Below are 26,721 nucleotides of genomic sequence, written 5' to 3' on the forward strand. Positions count from 1 at the left end.
TCACCAGGGCTATGGGGGGTCTCACCAGGGTGATTTGGGTTCTCACCAGGGTGATCTGGGGGTCTCACCAGCCCACAGGGATATTTAGGGTCTCACCAAGGCTCTCTGGGGTCTCCCCATGGCTCTGAGGGGGTATCACCAAGGTAGCAGGGCTCCCTGGGGTCTCACCAGGGCCCTGTGGGGGTCTAACCAGCCTTGTTAGACCCCCACAGAGCCCTGGTGAGACCCCACAGAGGGCTCTCTAGGGTCTCAACAGGGCTGTCCAAAGGGCTCTATGTAGTGAGTGTTACCTGTTACCAGGGCTGCGTGGGCCGCGTCTCACACTGATGCTTTGCGGGCAGGGACCAGGTCTCACCATCCTGTGAAGGTCGCGTCTCGCAGGCAGGAGTGGATGGGATCGTGCAGGACCAGCTCGTTCCCGGCGACATCTGCCTCTGATGATAAACTCCGCCCTCCCAGCCAGATAGAGATCCTCGTGCGGTGGATGGGAGGGATGAGGTCTCGTCCCATTGGCTGGTGGACGGAGCTCCGGCAGACCAGACGAGTGGATTGACCGAGAAAACGGATGAGCTCTCGGCCCTGACGCTGTGCTGTCAAACTAAGAGTCTCGCTTTGACAGGGTCAAAGCGACAGGGCTGAGAGCTCATAATGTTACCTGGCTTGCAGGTAATGTGCCGACCTGGCAAATTTGCCTAATTAGAGAGCCGCCTCTGGTCGCGTGCCAGCTGTCAAGGTCTCGCGTGCCAGGCTGGGCGCGCGTGTCGGGGGTTGCTGACCCCTGCCCTAGATATTCAGGAGGAGAAGGTGCTACTATCTTGGCACGACTTGATGGACCAGGGACTTGAGCAGCAAAAGGCCAGAGTTTTCCCGGTGCACAAGGTACTCGCGGACACCATCTATAAGGAATGGTCAGAACCGGAGAGAAAACCTCTTTTTTTCTAACAATCTAAAAAGACGTTTTCCTTTCGATGAGGATGCATCGCTGCCATGGAACAAGGTTCCTAAAATTGATGCATCATTATCGAAGATTTCAAGAAAATCGGATCTGGCATTTGAAGATATGGGGGTACTTGGAGACCCAATGGATAGGAATATTGGCTTACCCAGCTACAGAATCATTTGATGGCAAGAAAGCAGAGAGAGCAGATCATAGATTCCCTGCCGATGCTTTTCAAAGCCGTAGCGTTTATCGCAGATGCCTCGGCTGACTCAGTCAGAATGGCGGCTAGGTCGGGGGCCTTGATCAACTCTTCTCGCAGGGCAATTTGTTTAAAAGCCTGGGAGGGGGATGCAGCTTCAAAGTTGAGGCTTTGCAATCTTCCGTTTAGTGGCGATCTTCTTTTCTGACCTGAATTGGAGGCCGTATTGGAACGTACGGCTGATAAAAAAATAAATCTTTTCCGGAGAAAAACTCCCTTTTCGTAGATTTTTTAAGGGGCCCAGAAACAAGGGGCAGAACACGAAGAGGAAACAGCCCAAGAAACACTGGATGGGCCAGAAAGGCAAGGGGAAGGGAAGCATTTTTACTAAACCTCCCTCCCAAACCCCAAAGCAGCAGTGACTCCTGTGTGAGGGTGGGGGGAAGGCTGGCAGAGTTCCTCTCTCGCTGGAGGGACATCACTTCCAATCAGTATATCCTCAATCTCATCCATGAGGGATACAGGTTAGAGTTCTGCAGCCCCCCACCCCGCCGCTTTTTGATCACGAATCTCCCAAGAAACACATCCTGAGCGAATGCTCTTTGCCTTCTGTTGGGAGAGTTGGTGGATCAAAATGTGCTCATTCAGGTACCGGACCAGGAGAGGGGTCAAGGCCTGTATTCTCGCGTCTTTGTGGTACAACAGCTGTCAGGGAAGTACAGGTTGATACTCAATCTCAAACTCTTGAACTTGACAATAAAGTACTAGAGGTTTCGCATGGACTATTTTTTTTTCAGTCCAGAACCTTTTACAAAAAGATTCCTTTTTAGCAGTGGATTTGAGGGATGCCTATCTCCACATTCCCGTCCACAGGACGTCCCAAGTATTTTTGCGACTGGCGGTAAGAATAGGTCAGACCGCTGTGCATTACCAGTTCAGGACCCTTCCATTCGGGCTGTCCTCGGCTCCTCGCATTTTTACGAAAGTTTTGGGGGAGGCGATTGTTCCATTAAGGATGCAAAGTATTTGCATCATCCCGTATTTGGACGACATTCTCCTGTCCGCCAGCTCAGCTGCTCAGTGCACGAGAGACTTGGAGATAACGCAGGGTTGGTTGCAGTCCCTGGGATGGGTGGTGAATTTCCAAAAGTCCAATCTTGTCCCTGCCCAGATTACAGTGTTTTCTAGGTTACATCCTGAATACGGTGGAGCCGAGGACTTTTCTCCCGGACAAGAAAATTCAAAAGGTGGGAAATGCAGTAAGTCGCTTGCAGACAAATTGTCCCACATCCCTAAGGGAAATCATGTCAGTGTTGGGTCTTATGTCTACCGGTTGTTCTGTGGGCAAGGTTCCACCAGAGGGGTCTACAACGTTTTCTGTTGAAAGTGTGGGACCATTCCCAGGATACCTTAGATGCTACACCATGCTTCCCCCTTCCGTGAAGAGGGGCTTATGGTGGTGGAGAACCCAAGGTTGCCTGTCGGAAGGTCTTCAATGGTCTTTTCAAACTACCATAAGGTTGACTACGGACGCAGGTTCCTGGGGATGGGGAGCACATCTGCAGAATCGGGTGGCTCAGGGACAGTGGTCGCAGCGAGAGGCATGAAGGTCTTCCAATTGGAGGGAGCTGAGAGCGGTCATGAACGCGATTTTGGTGTTTCAGGATCAGCTCTGGCATCAACATCTACTAGTGCTTTCCGACAATGTAGCCACTGTGTTATTTGAACAAGCAGGGGGGAACCAGGAGTTCTTTCCTGCAGGCAATAGCAAAGGAGATATTTGTTTGGGCAAAAGTGAATCTGTTTTCTCTCTTGGCAGTGCACCTAAAGGGAACACAGAATACTCTGGCAGATTATCTGAGTTGGGTTCAGGTCCTCCAGGATGAATGGAGCCTGGATCAGGAGGTCTTCGACCTCCTATCTCGTGAGTGAGGTTTACCGCAGGTAGATCTGTTTGCCACACAGACCAACGCGAAGGTGAATGCAGCGGACAACGCAGTAGCGGTCGATGAGCTGTCGCACCCATGGGGTTATCACCTGTGCTACGCATTTCCACCCATTCATTTAATTTCCGAGAGTTCTACAAAAGTTTTTTCAGGAAAAAACAAACTTGATATTGATAGCGCCCTTTTGGCCCAAGAGAGCGTGGTTTACGACGGTGTTGTCCTTGACGGACCGTCCGCCTTGGCCGCTTCCGATCAGCCGGGGGTTGTTATCACGGGCCGGTCATGCATCCGGCAGACTGTCCCTTCATGCCTTCTATCTGAGGAGGAGATTTTAAGGAGGAAGGGCCTTTCTTCCAGGGTGATCAGCACCTTATTGTCTAGCCGTAAATTGGTTACGTGGAAAATTAATGGTAAAGTGTAAGACTTTCTGCTCCTGGAAGGGGAGAAATAACAGGGATGCAACCATCCCGTCGGTGCTAGATTTCCTTCAGGAAGGGGCGGACGGAGGCTTAGCTATCAGCACGTTGAAAGTTGAGGTCTCGGCTTTAAGCGTATATTTACAGTGCTCCCTGGATAATGATCAACTGGTGAGTATGTTCTTTAAAGCTCTTAAACGAATTAGGCCGGTTATACACTGTTCCATTCCAAAGTGGGATCTGTCGGTAGTCTTACAGGGTCTGGTGATTTCTCCTTTTGAGCCTCTACTTGATCTCCCGATCATTCTGCTCACTTTAAAGACTGTGTTCCTGGTTGCTATAACCACAGCTAGAAGGGTCAGTGAATTGCAGGCTCTGTCCCTAAGGGAACCTTACTTAACGTTTTTTGAGGACCGAGTGGTATTAAATGCAGATCCGGCTTTCTTACCGAAAGTTTCTTCGAACTTTCATAGATCTCAGGAGATCGTTTTGCCTTCATTCTGCAGGAATCAGGCTAATCAGAAAGAGGCAGGTTTTCATCACCTAGATGTTAGGCGGTGTCTGATAGAGTACTTTATGGGGACTAGAGCATTCTGAAAGTCGGATGCCATTTTTGTTCTTTTTTCAGGAAAGGATAAGGGAAAACAGGCCTCCAAAGCTTCAATAGCTAGATGGGTAAAGCTATGTATTAAGGAGGCTTATGGGACAAAGCAGGTTAGTGTTCCGCCTTTTTTGAATGCGCACTCTACCAGGGGGTTAGCCACTTCGTGGGCAGAGAGGGCTGGTGCCACTCCGGAGCAGATTTGTAAGGCCGCAACCTGGCCGAGTTTTTGCATGTTTGTCCGCCATTACCGGCTGGATTTGAATGCGGCAGCAGAGCAGGCGTTTGGAAGAAAGGTGCTCCAAGCTGTAGTCCCGCCCTAAGTGGGTAAGTTCTTGTTTATCCTCTCGCAGGCTGTTCTGGAAGACCATAGGAAAGAGAGTTACCGCTCAGTCTAACTCTGAATTTCTCCTTCAGGCCCCTCCTCTGCTGATTGACAGCAGGCAGTGGGCAGATGCAATAGCCAGCCTGCTATTGCAATTTAAAATATCCAATAGCCGGCTGGCTATTGCTCCCAGCATTAAAGTTAAAAAAAAATTTACAAAATAAACTACAATTAAAAATACAAAAAAGTGTAAAAAAAAAGTTAAATAAAAATTTAAAAATGCAAACAAATGAAAAAAAATAAAGTTTATAAAATAAATCTGAGATATTGTCTCCCAGCTCTCCAAAACCAAGATATTGCAATCCCTGGTAGTCCTACTGTATTTAGTCCTTTCGCTGTCGGATCAATTTTTAAAAATGTTGTGTACACAAAAGACACGCAACCCCCCCAAAAAATCAATATTTTCTGAAAGTAGCGGTCTGCTATTCTATGGTCTATAGAATAAAAAAAATTTTTTATATCTGTTGCAATTTTTTTATATTACATGATGTTAGCGCAACTGTTTATCAAACTCATGTTTTCTATAAAAATGAGCTCATATTAATTGTAGTGCACTCAAACCCAATACAGTCTCCAAATGTCTGCGATTGCAAAAAATTGTGTATGCAGTTTTCTTCTGAAGTAAACTTTGCAACACTGCATTTGTGTATTTTATTATATTTACCCGACGTGACCCGATCTTTTATATTTTACCAAAAAACTGGGTAATAAATGTTTCCTAACATAATGTAAAAAAACCTTTTTTTTTTTCCCCAAAACTTTCTGTAATTTTTCCTAATTTATAGTAAAAAATAAAAACCCCAGTGGTGTTTAAATACCACCAAAAGAAAGCCCTATCTTTCCCCAAAAAAATGATATAAAATTCATTTCAGTACAGCGTTGCATGACGGAATAAACGTCAGTCAAAGTACCGCAGCGCTGAATATTGAAAAATGGCCTGGCCAGGAAGTGGTTAAAGAAGGATGGTATTTAATTTTTTTTTAAATTCAATTTATTAGAAAAAATTATCTGCCAACTAAAGTCTGATACCCAAACTTGTTCACTGGTGATTCTTTAACCTTATTTGACCTGTTTTGTCACATGTAGAAGTAATCGGGTGGCTGTAATTTACTTCTGCTAGAGAGCCTGAAGTCTGCTTTCCAAAATATAAACAAACTGCTAATGCAGCTGTGAGCTTGTTCACATTCTGATACTGCCACGGTGTAGTAGGGATGGCGACTGCAGTATAAGGGCTCATTCACACGGGAATCGGCCATTTCTAGTGTGAATGAGGGCTAAACGTGTTAAAGAACCATCCAAATATAGGTTATTTTATGAAATGTAGCTGAGGCATATTATCAATCATTTGTGGACTTTAGGCATTACACACACACACACACACACACACACACACACACACACACAACCTTTGGCTTATGTAGAATGCTCTATCATTCTGGCTACATTTACCTGCAGTTTCCAGCTGGGACTTGCTGTATCACAGGAGCAGATTTTCCTGTATACTGTGTTGACCCATACGGAGATGTGTCTGCTGTGTTAATGAGAGTTATGATGTAGCAATGTTATTATTGCTTTATTGTAACTTCTCTAAGCCATTTATATAGATCAAATGGGTGACCTTTAAACTGCATTGATGTCAGATAAAGCAAAACAAATGTCCATGTTAAAACCCTTATTAACATTTGTTTGCTACTAGGGCTGGTAATGATTAAAATGTTCGTGTTCGATTAATCAAACATTTTTTTAATCGATTAATTTCGATTAATTATTGCGCACATACAGATCCAACTACATTGGCCTATACACAGCACAGCAATGAAGTAATAAAATGAACTAGGTTCCCACTAATCCAGCACGTTATTAATCTCACGTGCCCCACTCCATATGGCCGCCGCTTGAGTGGGGCAACTCAGAATAATAACGTGCTGGATTACAAATGTATTTACATAGTATAGTAAAACAGCAAAGCCCTAAGGGTGATTTAAACATAAGTATTAGCTTAATATTTGAAGTAGCAGCACCTGTCCATTTCATGTAAGGACCTGATTGCAACATAATATCACCGGACTCCTCCCCCCTTCCCTTCGTTAGCTGACAGAGCTACTTGGGGATGGGGGAGGAGCCGGTGACGTCACGGACATCAACGTCACCGGACTCCTCCCCCCTTCCCTTCGTTAGCCGACGGAGCCACTTGGGGAAGGGGGGAGGAGTCCGGTGACGTTGATGTCCGTGACGTCACCGGCTCCTCCCTCATCCCCAAGTAGCTCTTTTTTTCATTTTTTTTTTGCCATTTAGGATCTAATTTTTTTTGTTTTTTTCATTCATTTTTTTCTTTTGTATATATTTTTTTACATATTTTATTCCACAAGAAACGAGAATCCACTAGGCAGAATAAAAACAAAACGTCATGTATGACATAATAAGTCAATTCAATACAGCCAGACAGCATATATCAGTATACAGCAATAAAAAAACAAATCAACAGGTCAACCACATTTATTGTAAAATTGTGTTCTCTTCAATCCCTTGTAATAATATATAGATGCCTTACTTCACTTATTAGGTGGAAATTGACTGCCTGGGGAAGTAACAGATCACTTGTGTAATATTTGACAATTAAAAATTGGGAAAAAAACTAATTCATTTATAAAAAAACTTTACCTTGCTTTCCAATAAAAATATAATTTTAGCGTCCTTATAGAAAGGGCAAATTACAGAATAAAATGTATACATTTTATCAACAGGAACATACTAGGTATTTTAAAACCAACACAAGTCAAACTCGAAAATAATGTGTTTGGTTTTGTTGCATGTTTTGTCTACAGATTGCATAGAAAATTAAATCATTTTTGCAACACAATAGTGCCACAAATTGTGGCACCCTGAGCTGAAAAGCTGGTGATTGAGACCAGCATGAAGCTAGGATTTAGTTCTCATGGGCATCAAGGTCTGGATGAGGGTCTAACAGCCAGGGGATCTGGAGCAGATTTGCATTGCACCCAATCAGCTTCTATCTCTCATTTTTAAAATCTCAACTGAGCAAACTAAAGAGAGATGCTGATTGGTTGTCATGGGCCCCCCATATGTTTTTTATTTTTTCAAGACCAAGTACTTCCCCTCATGAACTTGCCGATACCAATTACCGATACTTTTTCTTAAAGGGACAGGTGACTTTAAATGATCCACAGTACGACTACATGTTATGTACTATGGATCATGATTTAACCTATTCATGTTAGCAGGGGAGAATTGTAAATCTATTGCTGTAGTGGAGGTGTGTACTGTATATATGTACTACATTTACAGTACACTACAGCAATAGATTTACAGCCAACCCTGTCCCAGCTTCCCTCACTCACAGTTTCACTCCTCTGATCCCTGTTGCCTCACTCGGTGCCTCTTGTAGTCGGCGCTGGGCAGGATCGCTGCATCATGTCTCGGTGCTCAGCTTGTGGGAGGCGCTCACAATTCTGCCCTGCTAACATGAATAGGTTAAATGATCCGTAGTACAACTACATGTTATGTACTATTATGTACTATGGATCATGATTTAACCTATTCATGTTAGCAGGGGAGAATTGCAAATCTATTGTCTGCAGTGTATTAGCAGTGAGTACTCTATATGTACCACATATGGAGTAAACTGCTAATACACTGCAGACAATAGATTTAAAATTATCTTCTGCTTAATACGGACTCCCTTACCCTCACTCACTGCTCACGATGTGCGGCGCTGTGCGGGAGAGCAGCAACGAGTTGGCGCTGGTCCGGTGGGAGGAGCTCCAGGTGGGGTCCTACTTTAGCTGGCCGGCGACTGCCCATAGTACAACTACATATTATATACTATGGATCATTTAATCCATTCATATTAGCAGAGGATAATTGTAAATCTATTGCTGCAGTGTATTCTATATGTACTGCACAGTACATATAGAATACACTGCAGCAATAGATTCTTGTTGTTCACACAAAACACTAAGCCCAGGCCCTGTCTCACTTACTATTGCCTCGATCGCGGTGCCGAACGATGTGCCGAACGATTTTCCTTACACGTGAGGAAGTTGGCGGCGCTGAGCTGAAGAAGAGCATCGCGTCACTGCTGCTCCGGTGGGCGGCGCTCCGAGTGGGGTCCTCTGGGCAGTCGCCGGCCACCTAAATTAGGACCCCACCTGGAGCGCCGCCCACTGGAGCAGCAGTGACGCAACGCTCGACAAGGTCAGTAAAGGAAAAAAAACATAACGCAAGCTTTGGCACTATGAATCGGGGCATTTTGACAAGTACTTGTCAAAATGCCCTGTATTGGTCCCGATACCGATGCTTGTATCGGTATCGGGACATCCCTACTTTAAATGTAAAGTGAACAGATGCATGTTCACTGACTGACTTCTGTTGCGGTTTCCCTTTTTACAGTTCTTCTCAATTGAGGGTTATAAGAGTCTTGAAAATGTTAAGACCAATTCAGGTCTTGGCTGCATTTTTTTGTAATAAACATATTTTTTGCTTTTAATTAGTGTTTTCTCTGTCTTGCTTTTGAAACGGTTCATAGAAATTATTAAACTAAAAAGTGACATCTATGGATTAACATATGGGCTAAAATGATTTGTGACTCTTGTACGTTTAATTTTTTTGCAGTCAGTGCTGCTTCCTGATTCCTTGAAACCAGAGGCAAAGAGGCTCTTGGAAAGGTTGATTAAATTGGGTCAGAGAAATGGCTTAAATCTTTCATCTGAGTTGCAACAGGTAAGTTGTTTAGTTACTTTCTGCTGTAATCTTGGTATCATTTTAAACAGCCGGCACCTAGCTGTCAAGTGAATACTTATATGGGCCTGAGAAGGTGCTGCCACAGTCTGGTTTATTGGCTCTACTTGCTACTCTGAGGAACTCCATAGATTGACTTCGAGAAGGTGAGCGGGAGCATATTGAGTAACTACTTTTATCCAATCTACTCTCCGATGAGCGAACCCGAAAGAGATGTGCTTGCATTTCCGAGTTCACTGCTGTCACGTTGTGGCCAGGTAAACAGCCATTCAAGCACCATTTGTGCTTGATCAGCTGTAGCAGAGAGCAGGGAAGACATTAGGGGTCTAATAGACCCCTGATGACAGTTTTTTTTTTTTTTGGAGGCATCTGCCAATGCTATCACATAGAGGCTTGCTAGCCCCATATTGATGGCAATAAAGTTAAAAAAAATTATAAAAGGAAAATCTAAAGCAGCCTTGCCAACCCACCCCATACACTTTTTTGGGCCATCATTCCCTGTTAACTAAACTGATCAGCAGTAAAGGCTTTTAAAGCATTGCCTGTGGACAATTTTGTGTATTGTAGTTTTTTGGCATCTCACAATTTAAGGCTTGACATGTTTGTTATCCATTTACTGGACGGTGCTGCAGCCCCACCTTTTTATATTTTACCAAAAGATTGGGTATTCTATTGTGTTTGTGTATTTTTTTCCCTAAAAAATATTGATTTGATAAACATTTGCGCAAAGATTGTGCAACGGAACAAAAACATTTTTTTAACTACTTTTTTTGTTTTTTAATTGTACATCCCACTTCTAGAAGATATTTCATTGTATGGGGTTTGTAATAATTTTCTAGCCAGATATTCAGATTAACAAGTTTGCAAAAGAATTGCTCCAGTCCAAAAGTGGTTAAAGAGCAAAAAAAAGTGTGTGCCCACCACTTGCCTTTAACACAGTAGTTCTCTTAGGTACACATACATGCAGTTATGAAGGTACTTATATGCTAGTTATTAGATTTTCTGAAAATACTAGGTTGTTCCAAGCATCCCGAAGAACTTGCGGCAGTTACACCACAGACTTTGTCTGTCTTATTTCCAACTGACTCTGCAAAGTAATCCCATTTTTGTTCACAATGTTAATTTTTCTGCCGTTAGTACTTTATGGTTTAGTAATGTGTTTGGAGTCATTGTCATGCTTCTGTATGAATTTATGACGTTAGGGACGATCAAATGCTTGCATGATGGATAATATGCTTGTACTTTTCCGCAGTAAGGGTGATTATCAGTTTTCTTTGCCAACCCCATTTGCAGAAAAGCAAATGGATAACGTCCACCGTGCTTCACTAACCTCTACAAATATTTATCCATAAATATGATTTATCCATCATATTTACTAAGTTCCAGTGGTGTAACAACCCCGGGGGGGGGCGGCGTTGCGGCTCTCCGGGCGAAAAGATGGAGGGGGGCGCATGGCGCCGGGGAGTGTCCCAGCGAGGCAGGCAGTGTCCAGCAACCCGGGTGACAAACGCAATAGGTATGCCGCGCTGGGGCCTCGGCCGTAAGGATCCAGCGACCAGCTGACAGATTGATGAGAGACCTGCCTCTGACTGATTGCGCCGTGGTTTCCCAAGTGCCGGAGCACCGTCCCCACTGCCCCCAGTGTGTTGTTTTTTTGTTTAGTTTTTTTTTATGCAGCTTCTTTCAACCATCCTGTCTGTCACCTCCTGCAGCTCTGATCTCACAGATCAGTCAGGTGAGTTGACTTTCAAGTTCCACTTCTATTCTGTCACCCAGTGAACTACAAGTCTCAGTATGCCCTCCTCATTGTCCTTGTACACAATAAGGGCATACTGGGACTTGTAATTCCTTGAATGCTATTTGTGGGTTGTCCATGGACAGTGCTGGGACTTGTAGTTCCCTTAGTGATTTTTGTGGGTGTACTGGGACAGCGCTGGGACTTGTAGTTCCCTTACTGATATTTGGGTGGGTGTACTGGAGTAAACTGCTAATACACTGCAGACAATAGATTTAAAATTATCTTCTGCTTAATACGGACTCCCTTACCCTCACTCACTGCTCACGATGTGCGGCGCTGTGCGGGAGAGCAGCAACGAGTTGGCGCTGGTCCGGTGGGAGGAGCTCCAGGTGGGGTCCTACTTTAGCTGGCCGGCGACTGCCCATAGTACAACTACATATTATATACTATGGATCATTTAATCCATTCATATTAGCAGAGGATAATTGTAAATCTATTGCTGCAGTGTATTCTATATGTACTGCACAGTACATATAGAATACACTGCAGCAATAGATTCTTGTTGTTCACACAAAACACTAAGCCCAGGCCCTGTCTCACTTACTATTGCCTCGATCGCGGTGCCGAACGATGTGCCGAACGATTTTCCTTACACGTGAGGAAGTTGTCGGCGCTGAGCTGAAGAAGAGCATCGCGTCACTGCTGCTCCGGTGGGCGGCGCTCCGAGTGGGGTCCTCTGGGCAGTCGCCGGCCACCTAAATTAGGACCCCACCTGGAGCGCCGCCCACTGGAGCAGCAGTGACGCAACGCTCGACAAGGTCAGTAAAGGAAAAAAAACATAACGCAAGCTTTGGCACTATGAATCGGGGCATTTTGACAAGTACTTGTCAAAATGCCCTGTATTGGTCCCGATACCGATGCTTGTATCGGTATCGGGACATCCCTACTTTAAATGTAAAGTGAACAGATGCATGTTCACTGACTGACTTCTGTTGCGGTTTCCCTTTTTACAGTTCTTCTCAATTGAGGGTTATAAGAGTCTTGAAAATGTTAAGACCAATTCAGGTCTTGGCTGCATTTTTTTGTAATAAACATATTTTTTGCTTTTAATTAGTGTTTTCTCTGTCTTGCTTTTGAAACGGTTCATAGAAATTATTAAACTAAAAAGTGACATCTATGGATTAACATATGGGCTAAAATGATTTGTGACTCTTGTACGTTTAATTTTTTTGCAGTCAGTGCTGCTTCCTGATTCCTTGAAACCAGAGGCAAAGAGGCTCTTGGAAAGGTTGATTAAATTGGGTCAGAGAAATGGCTTAAATCTTTCATCTGAGTTGCAACAGGTAAGTTGTTTAGTTACTTTCTGCTGTAATCTTGGTATCATTTTAAACAGCCGGCACCTAGCTGTCAAGTGAATACTTATATGGGCCTGAGAAGGTGCTGCCACAGTCTGGTTTATTGGCTCTACTTGCTACTCTGAGGAACTCCATAGATTGACTTCGAGAAGGTGAGCGGGAGCATATTGAGTAACTACTTTTATCCAATCTACTCTCCGATGAGCGAACCCGAAAGAGATGTGCTTGCATTTCCGAGTTCACTGCTGTCACGTTGTGGCCAGGTAAACAGCCATTCAAGCACCATTTGTGCTTGATCAGCTGTAGCAGAGAGCAGGGAAGACATTAGGGGTCTAATAGACCCCTGATGACAGTTTTTTTTTTTTTTGGAGGCATCTGCCAATGCTATCACATAGAGGCTTGCTAGCCCCATATTGATGGCAATAAAGTTAAAAAAAATTATAAAAGGAAAATCTAAAGCAGCCTTGCCAACCCACCCCATACACTTTTTTGGGCCATCATTCCCTGTTAACTAAACTGATCAGCAGTAAAGGCTTTTAAAGCATTGCCTGTGGACAATTTTGTGTATTGTAGTTTTTTGGCATCTCACAATTTAAGGCTTGACATGTTTGTTATCCATTTACTGGACGGTGCTGCAGCCCCACCTTTTTATATTTTACCAAAAGATTGGGTATTCTATTGTGTTTGTGTATTTTTTTCCCTAAAAAATATTGATTTGATAAACATTTGCGCAAAGATTGTGCAACGGAACAAAAACATTTTTTTAACTACTTTTTTTGTTTTTTAATTGTACATCCCACTTCTAGAAGATATTTCATTGTATGGGGTTTGTAATAATTTTCTAGCCAGATATTCAGATTAACAAGTTTGCAAAAGAATTGCTCCAGTCCAAAAGTGGTTAAAGAGCAAAAAAAAGTGTGTGCCCACCACTTGCCTTTAACACAGTAGTTCTCTTAGGTACACATACATGCAGTTATGAAGGTACTTATATGCTAGTTATTAGATTTTCTGAAAATACTAGGTTGTTCCAAGCATCCCGAAGAACTTGCGGCAGTTACACCACAGACTTTGTCTGTCTTATTTCCAACTGACTCTGCAAAGTAATCCCATTTTTGTTCACAATGTTAATTTTTCTGCCGTTAGTACTTTATGGTTTAGTAATGTGTTTGGAGTCATTGTCATGCTTCTGTATGAATTTATGACGTTAGGGACGATCAAATGCTTGCATGATGGATAATATGCTTGTACTTTTCCGCAGTAAGGGTGATTATCAGTTTTCTTTGCCAACCCCATTTGCAGAAAAGCAAATGGATAACGTCCACCGTGCTTCACTAACCTCTACAAATATTTATCCATAAATATGATTTATCCATCATATTTACTAAGTTCCAGTGGTGTAACAACCCCGGGGGGGGGCGGCGTTGCGGCTCTCCGGGCGAAAAGATGGAGGGGGGCGCATGGCGCCGGGGAGTGTCCCAGCGAGGCAGGCAGTGTCCAGCAACCCGGGTGACAAACGCAATAGGTATGCCGCGCTGGGGCCTCGGCCGTAAGGATCCAGCGACCAGCTGACAGATTGATGAGAGACCTGCCTCTGACTGATTGCGCCGTGGTTTCCCAAGTGCCGGAGCACCGTCCCCACTGCCCCCAGTGTGTTGTTTTTTTGTTTAGTTTTTTTTTATGCAGCTTCTTTCAACCATCCTGTCTGTCACCTCCTGCAGCTCTGATCTCACAGATCAGTCAGGTGAGTTGACTTTCAAGTTCCACTTCTATTCTGTCACCCAGTGAACTACAAGTCTCAGTATGCCCTCCTCATTGTCCTTGTACACAATAAGGGCATACTGGGACTTGTAATTCCTTGAATGCTATTTGTGGGTTGTCCATGGACAGTGCTGGGACTTGTAGTTCCCTTAGTGATTTTTGTGGGTGTACTGGGACAGCGCTGGGACTTGTAGTTCCCTTACTGATATTTGGGTGGGTGTACTGGGACAGTGCTGGGACTTATACTTCCCTGAGTGATATTGGACTATCTCCTGGGGAACCTGCACCCAATTATCCTTTGCTTTATATCAGCGGTTCTCAACCTGTGGGTCGCCAAGTGCACTTCTTCTGCGCTAGGTGAGAGGCTCCTCAGCCTCCTCCTAATGCAACAGTGTCCGTGTCAGTCAGCGAGATCTCGGGTAAAGGCATTTTTCACCTGTTAGATGTGCGTGGTCACATGTCCTGGTCACATGTGCCAGAGTTCCAGAAAGTAAATGGAGATGGATTTGTCTGCCCTTCCTAAAAATGGCCACTGTGAGAAGAATAGGGAAGAAGAGAAAAACAATGATATGCAAAGAATAAAAAGCTAGCAATTATCTATAACTATATGTTTTAGATTGCCTTTACTAAATATTTTGAAAGCTGGCTTTATTTGGAAGATATGGGTAAAGTTCCTCTTTAATAAATTTCCCTCGTCTTCCTGGACATCACCTGAATTATACAGGTTTTGTATGTATGAACCCAGTCAGTGGCCCCTAATACACAAAAACCTAATTATGTAACCTTTAGTAGCTAAGGTTCTGGTTGAGGATGCTTCCCTCCATGCGTTTTATATATGAAGGTTGTAGATGTTTAGCTGCGCTTTGTGATTGTGAGCCCTAATTGTTTGATTTTTGTAAGTCCTTCTGTTTTCCCTTTAATGCAGAAAATTAAGGATATTAAGAAAAAGATGAGTTCCCTTTCCATTGACTTCAGCAAGAATTTAAATGAAGACATCACATTTCTGGCTTTCACCAGGGAAGAGCTAGGTAAGATGGAAGGACTTGAAATTTTCTAACCGAACAAGCGTACTATTCTTAATGCTTTTTTTTATTTGCACAAACAGCAACATTTTCAGGAAAAGCTTTTTTTGGCCTTACCTCCTTCTCAGTCCAAACAGTAATGATACAGAACGTTTTAGCTAAATTTTAAAGTAGAACTGAAGCCAAAACCTTGTCCAATAGCCACAGCAGGAAGTGACAGGAAATCCCTCCAAAGAAAGGGAAATCCCTGGAGATCAGCAGGGTCACCAGAACTCATGTCCCCAGTGGAAGATTACCCACCCTTTAATTTTGTCATGACAACCCAAAATTCAGGGTTTGTTTGTGTTTTTTTTGTTTTCCACTTTCAGTGATTACCATCACCAGGACATATTGAAAGGGTAAATCTCCCGAATAGAAACACAGACCGCAATAGAAACCTGAAATTCTAATCTCGCTCTTCACTACATCCCCCCCCCCAAAAAAAAAGCCCTTAAAAATGTTATTCAGACTTGCCATTTTAATGAAATCCCAGATGTATTAAACAGGTTTATTTTTTGCTTACCACCATATGTAAGCTTCTTCCCAAACGAAAATCACATTTAGGATTATAATTTTGTTTGGTCAAATAAGAAACAATATGACATTTCCATCCTGCTCCTTTTGGTTTTCCTTGTCATTACAGTGGAAAACAAACAGAGTAGACCTCATTGACCATTAGAAAATTTAACGAACATAACTAAAATGAAAATGTTCTAATGAAATTCTATTGGTGTATGGCCAGCTTTAGTCGGATAAGGAAAGGGGGAAAGAGTCAGAGGTGAGACTGGTCATTTGATAGTGATTTAGAAAGCAGAGGGCCACATTCAGTACAAATGATAAATCTGTTTGTGGCAAGAAATAATGAACTGCATATGGACCTCGACTTCATAAAGCACTATAAAAATATATAAAAAAGTATCATGTTCATTACTCAACTGTTTCAAGTTACCTTACAGAACTAAGAAGGGTAATGCGATGTGCTTAAGTGCCCTTTAAGTAAACTTATAAGTGCCATAAAGTAGCTGCCATTGCTGATCTTTTTAGTTATTGTCTGGCTTTTCTGCTGGCTTCATTACATTTTGAGTTACTGCCCTGTAACAAGTTTTTATCTGCATACTAAAGTAGGCTATACACACACTTTGAATTGAAATTTGCTGCATGGGTGCCGCTGTCAGCACCCTTCCAACCGGCATCCCTTGATCAACTGATCAAAGGAGCTGGTTGAAAAATTCTCGGCCAAACAGAGCTAGCAGCCAATCAGCTTTCAGAATACAACGGAAATGGCAGGAGATTCCTCGATCAATGCTCGTAACCATTGATGGAGGAATCTGTGATATTTTCTTCGTTCAGTTGGCAGGCTGATCAAAGAAAATGTATGTATGTATGTATGTATGTATGTATGTATACTCGACTGTATTCTGTTTCAGTGACTCAAAGTAACAAGAGGCACCATGACTACCAGGCAGTTAGCTGTTTTAGAAGCAGAGGTCATCAGTGGCAGCCTACACATTTCTCTCAAGATGTGTTTCCTTTGAGAAACAGAGTTTTCAATTTCACCCACCAGATGTAGTTGTATAAAGCGTTTATTATGCATTGCTAACTTTTTATTTTAGTTCACCCTGAAGAAAAACTACTTGGTTGAGTAAAAACTTTTTCTGCAGCAGTAAGTATAAGGCTCCGTGATGGAGAGAACAGGTTGAACTGAAAATTATGATGGGTTAATATATGATCATAGGAGCCATCTGTGAGTTTTGTTTAGAGCCTGTGGTTGATTCAGTTCTTTGTGGAAATTCAGCTCTGTGTCTACCCATGTTTGAGTTACATAGTTAGATTCCTTATTTTCTAAACAAGTAACCTAATTGTAAAGGATTGGGACATTATTTTATTCAAGAATTATTTGCTTGACTTTATTGCACTGCGTTTGTATACTTGGTTCAGATGTGTAGTTATGAACTAGCGATTTTGTAGGAGGTCTTCCTGATGACTTTTTGAATTCCCTGGAGAAAGATGAAGATGGAAAACTAAAGGTTACTTTAAAATATCCTCATTATTTCCCACTGATGAAAAAATGCTTTGTTCCTGAGACACGGAGAAAAGTGGAGTTGGCTTTTAACTGCCGCTGTAAAGAGGTAAAAGCAAATATTCATTGTGTTGACCTAACTGACAATCCACATGTTTTAGATACTTGTCTCAATAACGATCTTTTTTTAATGGCTTCTTGTAGGAGAACAACAAAATTCTTTGCGAACTTGTTAAGCTAAGGGAAGAGAAAAGCAGTTTACTTGGCTTTGACACACATGCAGATTTTATATTGGAGATGAACATGGCAAAGAACAGCAAAACCGTGGCATGCTTTTTGGGTAAAGGATGTACTTCAATTGTTAAATGCCATTGATAATAAGTATTGCATCCGTAAGGATGATGCTGAAGTTCATGATTTTTGAACATGTTAAAGGTTGTATATCGTAATGGAACACACATCAAGCAACAGTACAAATTACAATTTAGTAATTTGCTCTTTTTAAGACTAATTCTGAAATCCGAGGATCACAAAGAAAACTGTGTTGTGTAACTGAATTTTTCCCCCTCAACTAAGCTTTTTAGAATATGTAAAATAAGTGACACTAAAGTGGCAAATAGGAGCAAATTTATGATGTCTTCACTTCAGCTTTCTTTAGCTATTCAGTGCTTGGTATACCCTAAATATTGAAGTGCTGCTAAATTCAAATATTAACCAGGATTCCTGTTTTTTAACCAGTTGACATCCGCGGTGTTAAACCCCCTTCCCATCCAGGCCATTTTTCAGTATTCAGCGCTGCGGTACTTGACATTTATTCCGTCATGCAACGCTGTACTGAAATGAATTTTATACCATTTTTTGGGGACAGATAGCGCTTTCTTTTGGTGGTATTTATTCACCACTGGGGTTTTTATTTTTTACTATATTAGGGAAAAATTACCAAAGTTTAAAAAAAAAAAAACTGTTTCCCCTATATTAAATGATAAAACATTTATTATTACCCGATTTTTTTGGTAAAAAATAAAAGACGGGGTCACATCGGGTAAAATGACACCAAACATGTCAAGCCTTAAAATTGCGCGCGCGCGAAACCTCAAAAAACGATAATACCCAAAATTGGCCACAGGCGACGCTTTAAAAGCTTTTACCGCTCATCAGTTTAGTGTTATCAGTGATTGATGGCCCTAAAATTATTGCTCTCACTGCGGCTTTCGCGGCGATATGTAGCGCAATTGTCGTTTTCGCACACTGGTGCACCGGGCGCATATTTACATTTATATGTGCGTAAACGTGGGGGAGTTAAACATTTTTTTTTTTACTTTATGTCTTTATTATTTATTATGAAACACCCAGTAACGGGTGTTTGCATTGCACGGGTCTTTTCTGCCCGTGCGACTCCTCCAGCTCAACAATCTGGCTGTGTAAGACTACCCCATTCTCTAGATTGCTACATATACCTGTCTGCTGAAACCAGGATTTCCCTGACCTTGTGGCTGATCAGCCTGGCACTGGAGGTGGGAATGTAATTTCTACCATTGACCTGGATTTGTCATTTCCCCCAGATGTGGACAGGCTGGCTTCAGGGACAACCAACAAGGATTAAGTTGGACAGTACCACAGCTGTGGCTTACCTCAACACAGCACCAGAAATCACGTGGCCCAAATGGACTTAATTCTGGCCTGGGATGAAAGGCATGTTGTAGCCTTGTCTACAGTCCACATTTCTGCAGCAGACCATTGACAGACAAATTTTACCAGTCATCATTTCCTGGGTGCAGGGGAATGGTCTACTTACCCTGGTGTGTTTAAAGACCTCTGCCACCAGTGGGGAAAGCTGGATGTGGAACTCTGCATTAGGGATGTCCCGATACCGATACAAGCAACGGTATCGGGACTGATACAGGGCATTTTGACAATTACTTGTACTTGTTAAAATGGCCCGATACATAGCGCCGAAGCTTGCGCTATGTTTTTTTTTTCTTGCCGCGCCGAGCGTTGCGTCACTGCTGCGGTGACGCAACACTCCTCTTCAGCTCAACGCCGACGACGTCCTCACGTGTGAGGAAAATCGTTCAGCACATCGTGAGGCACAGCGATCGAGGCATCAGTAAGTGAGACGGGGCCTGGGCTTAGTGTTTTGTGTGAACAACAAGAATCTATTGCTGTAGTGTATTCTATATATACTGTACAGTACATATAGAATACACTGCAGCAATAGATTTACAATTATCCTCTGCTAATATGAATGGATTAAATGATCCATAGTATATAATATGTAGTTGTACTATGGATCATTTTACCCATATTAGCAGTGCATAATTGTAAATCTATTGCTGCAGTGTACTCTATATGTAGTACATGTACAGTACATATTCCCAATACACTGCAGCAATAGATTTCCAATGATCCCCTGCTAACATGAATAGGTTAAATGATCCATAGTACAACTACATGTTATGTACTATGAATCATGATTTAACCTATTCATGTTAGCAGGGCAGAATTGTGAGCGTCTCCCACAAGCTGAGCACCGAGACGCGATGACGCGATCCTGCCCAGCAGGACTACTACGAGAGGCACCGCGTGAGGCAACAGGGATTGGATTGAAACTGTGAGTGAGGGAAGCTGGGACAGGGCTGGCTGTAAATCTATTGCTATAGTGTACTGGACATGTGTACTGTACATGTAGTACATATATACAGCACACACCTCCACTACATTACAGCAATAGATTTACAATTCTCCCCTGCTAACATGAATAGGTTAAATCACGATCCATAGTACATAACATGTAGTTGTACTATGGATCATTTACAGTCACCTGTCCCTTGAAGAAAAAATATCGGTAATTGGTATCTGCAAGTACATGAGGGGAAGTACTTGTACTTGGTCTTGTAAAAGTGGTATCCGGACATCCCTACTTTGCATCATGCTTCAACAGCAAGGTGGACAGGTTCATGGTTGAAACTAGGTATCCTCAGATAAAAAAACAAAAACCACTGCGCTAGGAGAATTATGTGTTGAAAATAGACCAGCCGCAACACTGTATGGTTATATTAACCTGTGATTTGATACGTGGAGGTGTGTTGCCCTGAGTGTATCAAAAACTAATAATCGAGCACACCAACCTACAGCACTAAATTAACCCCCAAAACACCTGGGCTATTTAGTAGTCTAGGTTAGTGATCAAAACATAAACAAATATATTACCCTTTTGACAGGGTATAGTGATCATTAAGGTGAACTGATGTGAAAACCTTCTTAATTGGCAACACATGAAATCATCGTGAAAATGAAACAACCTGAAAGTTGTTTGCAGTGATATTAGTACTATACAATGCAGTGATATTAGTACTCTACAAAAAACAAAGCAAAATGGATGTGAACACCTCATGTACAAAGTGTTTCATAAATCTGATATCTCTGTTTCAAATAAGATCAAATAAACGTGAATTATTAACTCTCAGTCTCACCCCAAGTGTTAAAATAGTGACAACGAATGTGGGATATAGATGGGATCCTAAACACAAATAGTCATTGTATAGCCAAAAAATCGCAAAAACAGTTAATTTCCCATTTCTTCCTGCTTGTGACACTTTTTTTCCTCAGGAGCCAGCAGCAACCAGGGGTGTGGACATTTTTGAAAAAACTACTTGTCCAAGGACTGAAGCGGGGGCCGAATCTACTTGTCCCTCATGACAATCTACTTGTCCTGATACAATAAAAAATTATTTTAACCAAAACCGTATTTAGCAGTGCTAAGAAGCGCTTCTCATTGGTCAGTGCCGTCAGATGACCGTGTTGACCCATAAGTGCTTGCAATTTGCGAGCGAAATTCAGAATACATGAAACAGGTACAGATAGTACACCCGTACTGGTGGACGGGAAGGACCGTTCGCTAAAAGGTAAGTATAGTGAGAGGGAGATTTGTGTGGGTAATTCCATTTTCCCAAATTACTTGGGAAAGTGAATATACCCTGCAGACTTGGGGATTCCCGGGACGTGCGATCGTGTGCGGTTGCATACAGCGGTTGCATCCGCATGTATGGGGTTACATCAACCGTGATTGTGTGGGAACGCCCGGGCGCTATTGCAGCAGGAAAACGCACAATCTGCCTGGAACGACTGGGGTGCCATTAGAAAATAATGGCACTGACAGCACGATCGCTGGTGGTGTGCGATTCTGTGCCCACCCAGCCATCCGCTCGGTTTCGTGCACGATGACCGGGCAGTCACCCATTTTCTAATGGCACCCCAGTCGTGCTAGGCAGATTGCGCGTTTTCCTGCTGCAATACCGCCTTGCCCGTGCGGTTGCACACGATTGCAGTTGAAAACATTGCGCGTTTATTCGCATGCAGATGGGGGCAGCGGGGCTGGTTTTAATTTTTTCAATTTTTATTTACTTTGTAAAAAATTTTCATTTGTTTTATTATTTTTACTTTATCGCCTTTTTTTAATTTTTTAAATTTTTATTTCGTTACATTTTTAATTATTTTATAAAAATCCCCTGTGTGATAGCATTTGGAGGGGACAGGTGCTCTTTATTGACCCTATCACCTCCAACACAGGGGTTCTAGCACTGCACTGTGCTAGAACTCCTGGGACAGAGGCTGAGGGAGGTGACAGAGCCTGTCACTGCTCCATCACTACTCCACGCCCCCGCTCTGTCCCCAAGCAACCCAATATTCTCCTTTGCTCTCCACTTCCCTGGTATGTCAGCGGATAAGCAGACCACACACAGCTCCCTCATCCTCTTCTGGTTAACTTTCTCTCCACCACGATTGCTTGCAGTGCACACTCAAAAGTGTCCCAAAAGAAAGGAGAGAGGAAAGAGAGCCTCCTAGTGCATTAACTTAAAAAACATTTTAAATAATAAAATAATGTAAACATGTAATTCGGGCAGCTAAAATAGAGTGCGAAAAACATATCGCCACAGCCAGTAAGAGAAACCCCCAAAAATTCTTCCAATACATAAACAGTAAAAAGGTAAGAAAGGAGCAGATAGGCCCAATAAAGGACGGAAATGGGAATCTAATCACAAACGACAGGGAGAGGGCCAAGGTGTTGAATACCTTTTTTTTTTTTTCCTCCGTATACACACAGGAAAAAGGCGCGTTTAATATAGAAAATAATCCACTTAGCCAATCACAAAATACACCACAGTGGTTGACGGAAGCCGGGGTTCAACATAGACTTGAAAAACATAATGCAAATAAAGCATTAGGACCAGATAACCTGCACCCCAAGGTACTTCAGGAACTCAGCCAAGTTATAGCAGGACCGTTATTCCTCATTTTTAAGGACTCCTTAATGACTGGTAGATTTACCAAGTGACTGGCGGAAGCCTAATGTGGTACCGATATTCAAAAAAGGGTCAAGATGCCAACCTGGGAACTACAGGCCAGTCAGTCTTACATCCATAGAATGTAAACTGTTAGAAGGAATGATTAAGGATTACTTAGTAGAGTATGTTCAGAATAATGGCATCATAAATGATAATCAGCACGGATTTAGGAAAGACTGTTCCTGCCAGACCAACCTACTAACATTCTACGAAGAGGTAGGTAGAGATCTGGATAGAGGGAGGCCGGTGGATGTGGTATTTCTGGATTTTTCCAAAGCATTTGACACATTACCACATAAACGCTTGCTATACAAGCTGAGGTCTATGGGCATAGATTAAATGGTATGTACATGGATAGAGAACTGGCTACAGGAACGGGTCCAGAGAGTATCGATAAATGGCTCCTTTTCAGATTGGTTTAGGGTCATGAGCGGTGTGCCTCAGGGCTCTGTGCTAGGTCCTATGCTATTCAACCTGTTATTAATGATATTGGGGAGGGAGTAAAAAGCAATGTTTCAGTGTCTGCTGATGCCAAAATCGGGAGGGTAATAGACACGGACTGAGACATTATAACACTACAGGGGGACCTGGAGTAAGTTGGGGAGGGGGCAAATATATGGCAAATGAGGTTCAATGTTGATAAATGTAAAGTTATGCACTTTGGTGTCAAAAATAGGCAAGCGGATTACACAATAATGGGAACTCCATTAGGGAAGTCCCAAATGGAAAAAGATCTGGGGGTCGTGGTAGACCACAGGTTGAATAATAGATTGCAGTGCCAGGCCGCGGTAAACAAAGCGAGCAGAGTACTATCTTGTATTAAAAAGGGAATGTACTGCAGAGACACGGCTATAATTTTTTCAGGTTGTTTCATTTTCACGATGATTTCATGTGTTGCCAATGAAGAAGGTTTTCACATCGGTTCACCTTAATGATCACTATTCCCTGTCAAAAGGGTAATTATGTGTTTGTTGTGATCACTAACCTAGACTACTAAATAGCCCATGTGTTTTGGGGATTCATTTACTGCTGTAGGTGTTTTGTAGGTTGGTGTGCTCGATTTATTAGTTTTTGATACACACAGACCTAGCGCAACACACCTCCACATAGGTATCCTCAGACCTTTGCAGTAGACAAGCTGGTGACCCCATGGGATCAATTTCAGCTGACATATGCCTTTCTCTGATAGGGATTCATCCTCAACTGCTTTACAGGATTGAGATGGAGGTTGTTCAGGTGACCCTGGTGGAACCCAACTGGCCTAGAAGAAGTTGGTGCTTGGACATCCTTTGCATATTTGGAGATCTTCTGTGGACTCTTTCTTATAAACCTGACCTGTTATTTCAAGGGCTGTTATGCCACCCTGCTTCTTGGTCGCTGGCTTTGACATCTTTGCTGTTGAAGCCTAGGTCCTGAAGAACCAGGATTTGTCTGGCTTTATTTTTATGCTTCTGAAGGCTAAGAGGTTGACATCTCAAGAAGTCTATGATTGCACTTGGAAGGCCTACTTTACCCGGTGCAGGGAACGAAGGTTCCAAGCTTGGAGAACTCCTCTAATTTCTCCAGTCTGGCCTTTTTATCAGCACCCGGCCTTGAGTACCTTCATGGGTCAAATCTCTGCTTTTCTTTCAGAGGTTGCTCTTGCTGCTCACTCTCTGTTGAAAACATTTCTACAGAGGCTCATTTAGCTCTCTCCCTTCGTTCACCATTATCACTGAAGAGCTGACAAGACCAGATTCAGATCACACAAAGTATTCTTTGTGAGCCCATTCAGGATATCCCATTGGCACACCTTACTCATAAGTAGGGATGCACCGATACTTTTCCTCAAGTACTCGCCAATACCAATTAGTGACACTTTTTTTTTTTGTGTCATGTGACCGTTTTTCGAAAACAATACAGACTAAAGATTTAAGGACCGTGGTGGAGCGCCAGGACTCGGTCCCAGCTGCAAACTCTGGTAGTTCTGTCACTGACTCCAAGCTGCAGAGGGACTACTAATCTCAGCAATACATTTATACAACAATGGAGAATACCACCAGCTATAGAGGACTACATCTCGGAACTACATTAGCTGGTGGTATTCTGCTATGGCAACCGGCTATGGAGAGTTAAAAGGACAGCATGCCAGGATACAGCGCTGCACTTGAGGGGTTAAATTGGAGATATGTTGAGTTTCCTTGTACGGTTTGAGCAGCTAGTTTTTTATTTTTTGGGACCACACTCAAACTAATTGGACTAACCACGGAAGTTTGGGAACTTATATTAGGTCCTTCTATGCCCCTGCAATCTCCTTTACATAGGACGCACAATACGCCCGCTTCGCAAACGGATTGGAGAACATAGAAGGTTCCTAATATTTTAGAGAACAGACATCACCCCTGGCAAACTGGAACCCGTGCGACACCAGCATCATCAAACTCCACCCTCCGTCGATCACCACGTAATATTTTTTACCTAAGGGTAAGTCCCTAGATTTTTTTCTGTTTTTTCTCTTTTTTGTACACGCCATTTCATTTACCTCCACAATTTGATGTTTTTTATTTTTTGAGACCACACTCGAACTAATTGGACTAACCACGGAAGTTTGGGAACTTATATTAGGTCCCAGTTTTCCAGCCCCCCCTCTCCCCCCCCTTACAAGGTTCAGCAAAAAATCGCCCTGTTCCCTACTCGGCTTGCAGCGCTTCTCCCTTCCCTTCTCTGTTTAACCGGCTATGGAGGACTACTAATACCAGCAATGCAGAATAAGAAATTACATACTCTCTGCTGCTCTAGGGTGCCGGCCTAATTTCTCCAGCGGCGGATCTCATGAGGGCTGTGCGGGGGTTTTAGGAGGCCTCTGCAGGCTCTATGGCGGGCTTTGCAATGTCTCAGGTGGCCTGTGTGGGGTCTATGGTGGGCTGTGCGGGGTCCATGGTGGGCTTTCAGGAGGCTGTGTGGGGTCCCATGCGACTGTGCTGGGTCTATTGTGGGCTGTTCAGGCTCCCAGGTGGTTGTGCGGGGTCTGTAGTCGGCTGTTCGGGGTCTTGGGTGGCTGTGCTAAGGTGTGCCGGGCACTATACTGGGCAGTGCAGTCTCACAAGGGGTCCCCGGTAGTCTTCTCAGCAGCCATTCTGGTTTACAGCGCCTACTTCAGTTTAATCATTTAAACCGCTGATTATCGATGCATCCCTACTCATTAGGTAGCCTTCCATGTGGTTATCGCATCTGCTAGACTGGTTTTTGAAATGGCAGCCTTATCTTGTAGAGAGCCTTTTCTGATTCTTTGTAGAGATAAGTTGGTTCTAAGACTTCAGGCTTCCTTTCTTCCCAAAGTAGTTTCTACTTTCCACCTTAAATAGCCCTGCTCTGAGGCATCCCAAAGAGATTTTCCTGCACTGTTTGGATGTGGTGTGGACAGTGCATGTATACCCTTTTGCTCACTGTTTCCATCAAACAGATGAGGTTCACTCTCGAAAGCTTGTCTTGTATATATTTTGTTAGTCCAATAAAAAAGCTATCATTGCACACTGCAATACTGCATTTTTGTCTTTTTTGACATCTTGTCTACTGGACTAATACGGCTTACCCATTTATATTGCACTATATATATAGATATAGATAGATATATAGATAGATATATAGATATATATATTACAGACATTCCACGGTTACCGACTTACCTGCTTTGCGACCACTCGCACTTAAGACGGACCGCCGAGCGACCTCGCCTGTCAGCGCCAGTGCGACGTGTCGCCGGCGGAAGTGACGTCCTCAGATCTTCACTGCGGGTCCCAGTAAGTATTTTGTATATTTGGAACAAATTTATTTGCAAATTATGGTGCAAAATAAGTATTTGGTCAATATCAAAAGGTCATCTCAATACTTTGTTATATATCCTTTGTTGGCAATGACAGAGGTCAAACGTGTCCTGTACGTCTTCACAAGGTTGGCACACACTGTTTCTGGTATGTTGGCCTATTCCTCCATGCAGATCTCCTCTAGAGCAGTGATGTTTTGGGGCTGTCGCTGGGCAACACGGACTTTCAACTCCCTCCAAAGGTTTTCTATGGGGTTGAGATCTGGAGACTGGCTAGGCCACTCCAGGACCTGGGCGGTACACACATATGTGCGGGTGTGCCTGCAGGAGTGGCAGTGGTGGAGGGAGGGCCAGTAATAATATTATTGTCCCCCCCCCCCCCCCCCAATAGTCGCCA

The 26,721-nt window shown here is 43.1% G+C and overlaps 1 protein-coding gene across 1 annotated transcript in view; it reads left to right on the top strand.

The window, feature by feature from the left end:
* The window catches only part of LOC108802730 (thimet oligopeptidase-like), a 61,999-nt gene that overhangs the window by 7,630 nt on the left and 27,648 nt on the right, over positions 1-26,721 (top strand). The window contains exons 3-7 of the mRNA XM_018574584.1: positions 974-1,017; positions 9,148-9,227; positions 15,022-15,124; positions 17,126-17,286; positions 17,382-17,517. Of these exons, the coding sequence (XP_018430086.1) occupies positions 974-1,017; positions 9,148-9,227; positions 15,022-15,124; positions 17,126-17,286; positions 17,382-17,517 (524 nt within the window). The remainder of the gene's footprint in view (positions 1-973; positions 1,018-9,147; positions 9,228-15,021; positions 15,125-17,125; positions 17,287-17,381; positions 17,518-26,721) is intronic.

Source organism: Nanorana parkeri, unplaced genomic scaffold, assembly GCF_000935625.1.
Source record: "Nanorana parkeri isolate BGI_ZX_2015 unplaced genomic scaffold, ASM93562v1 scaffold3069, whole genome shotgun sequence".
NCBI lineage: Eukaryota > Metazoa > Chordata > Amphibia > Anura > Dicroglossidae > Nanorana > Nanorana parkeri.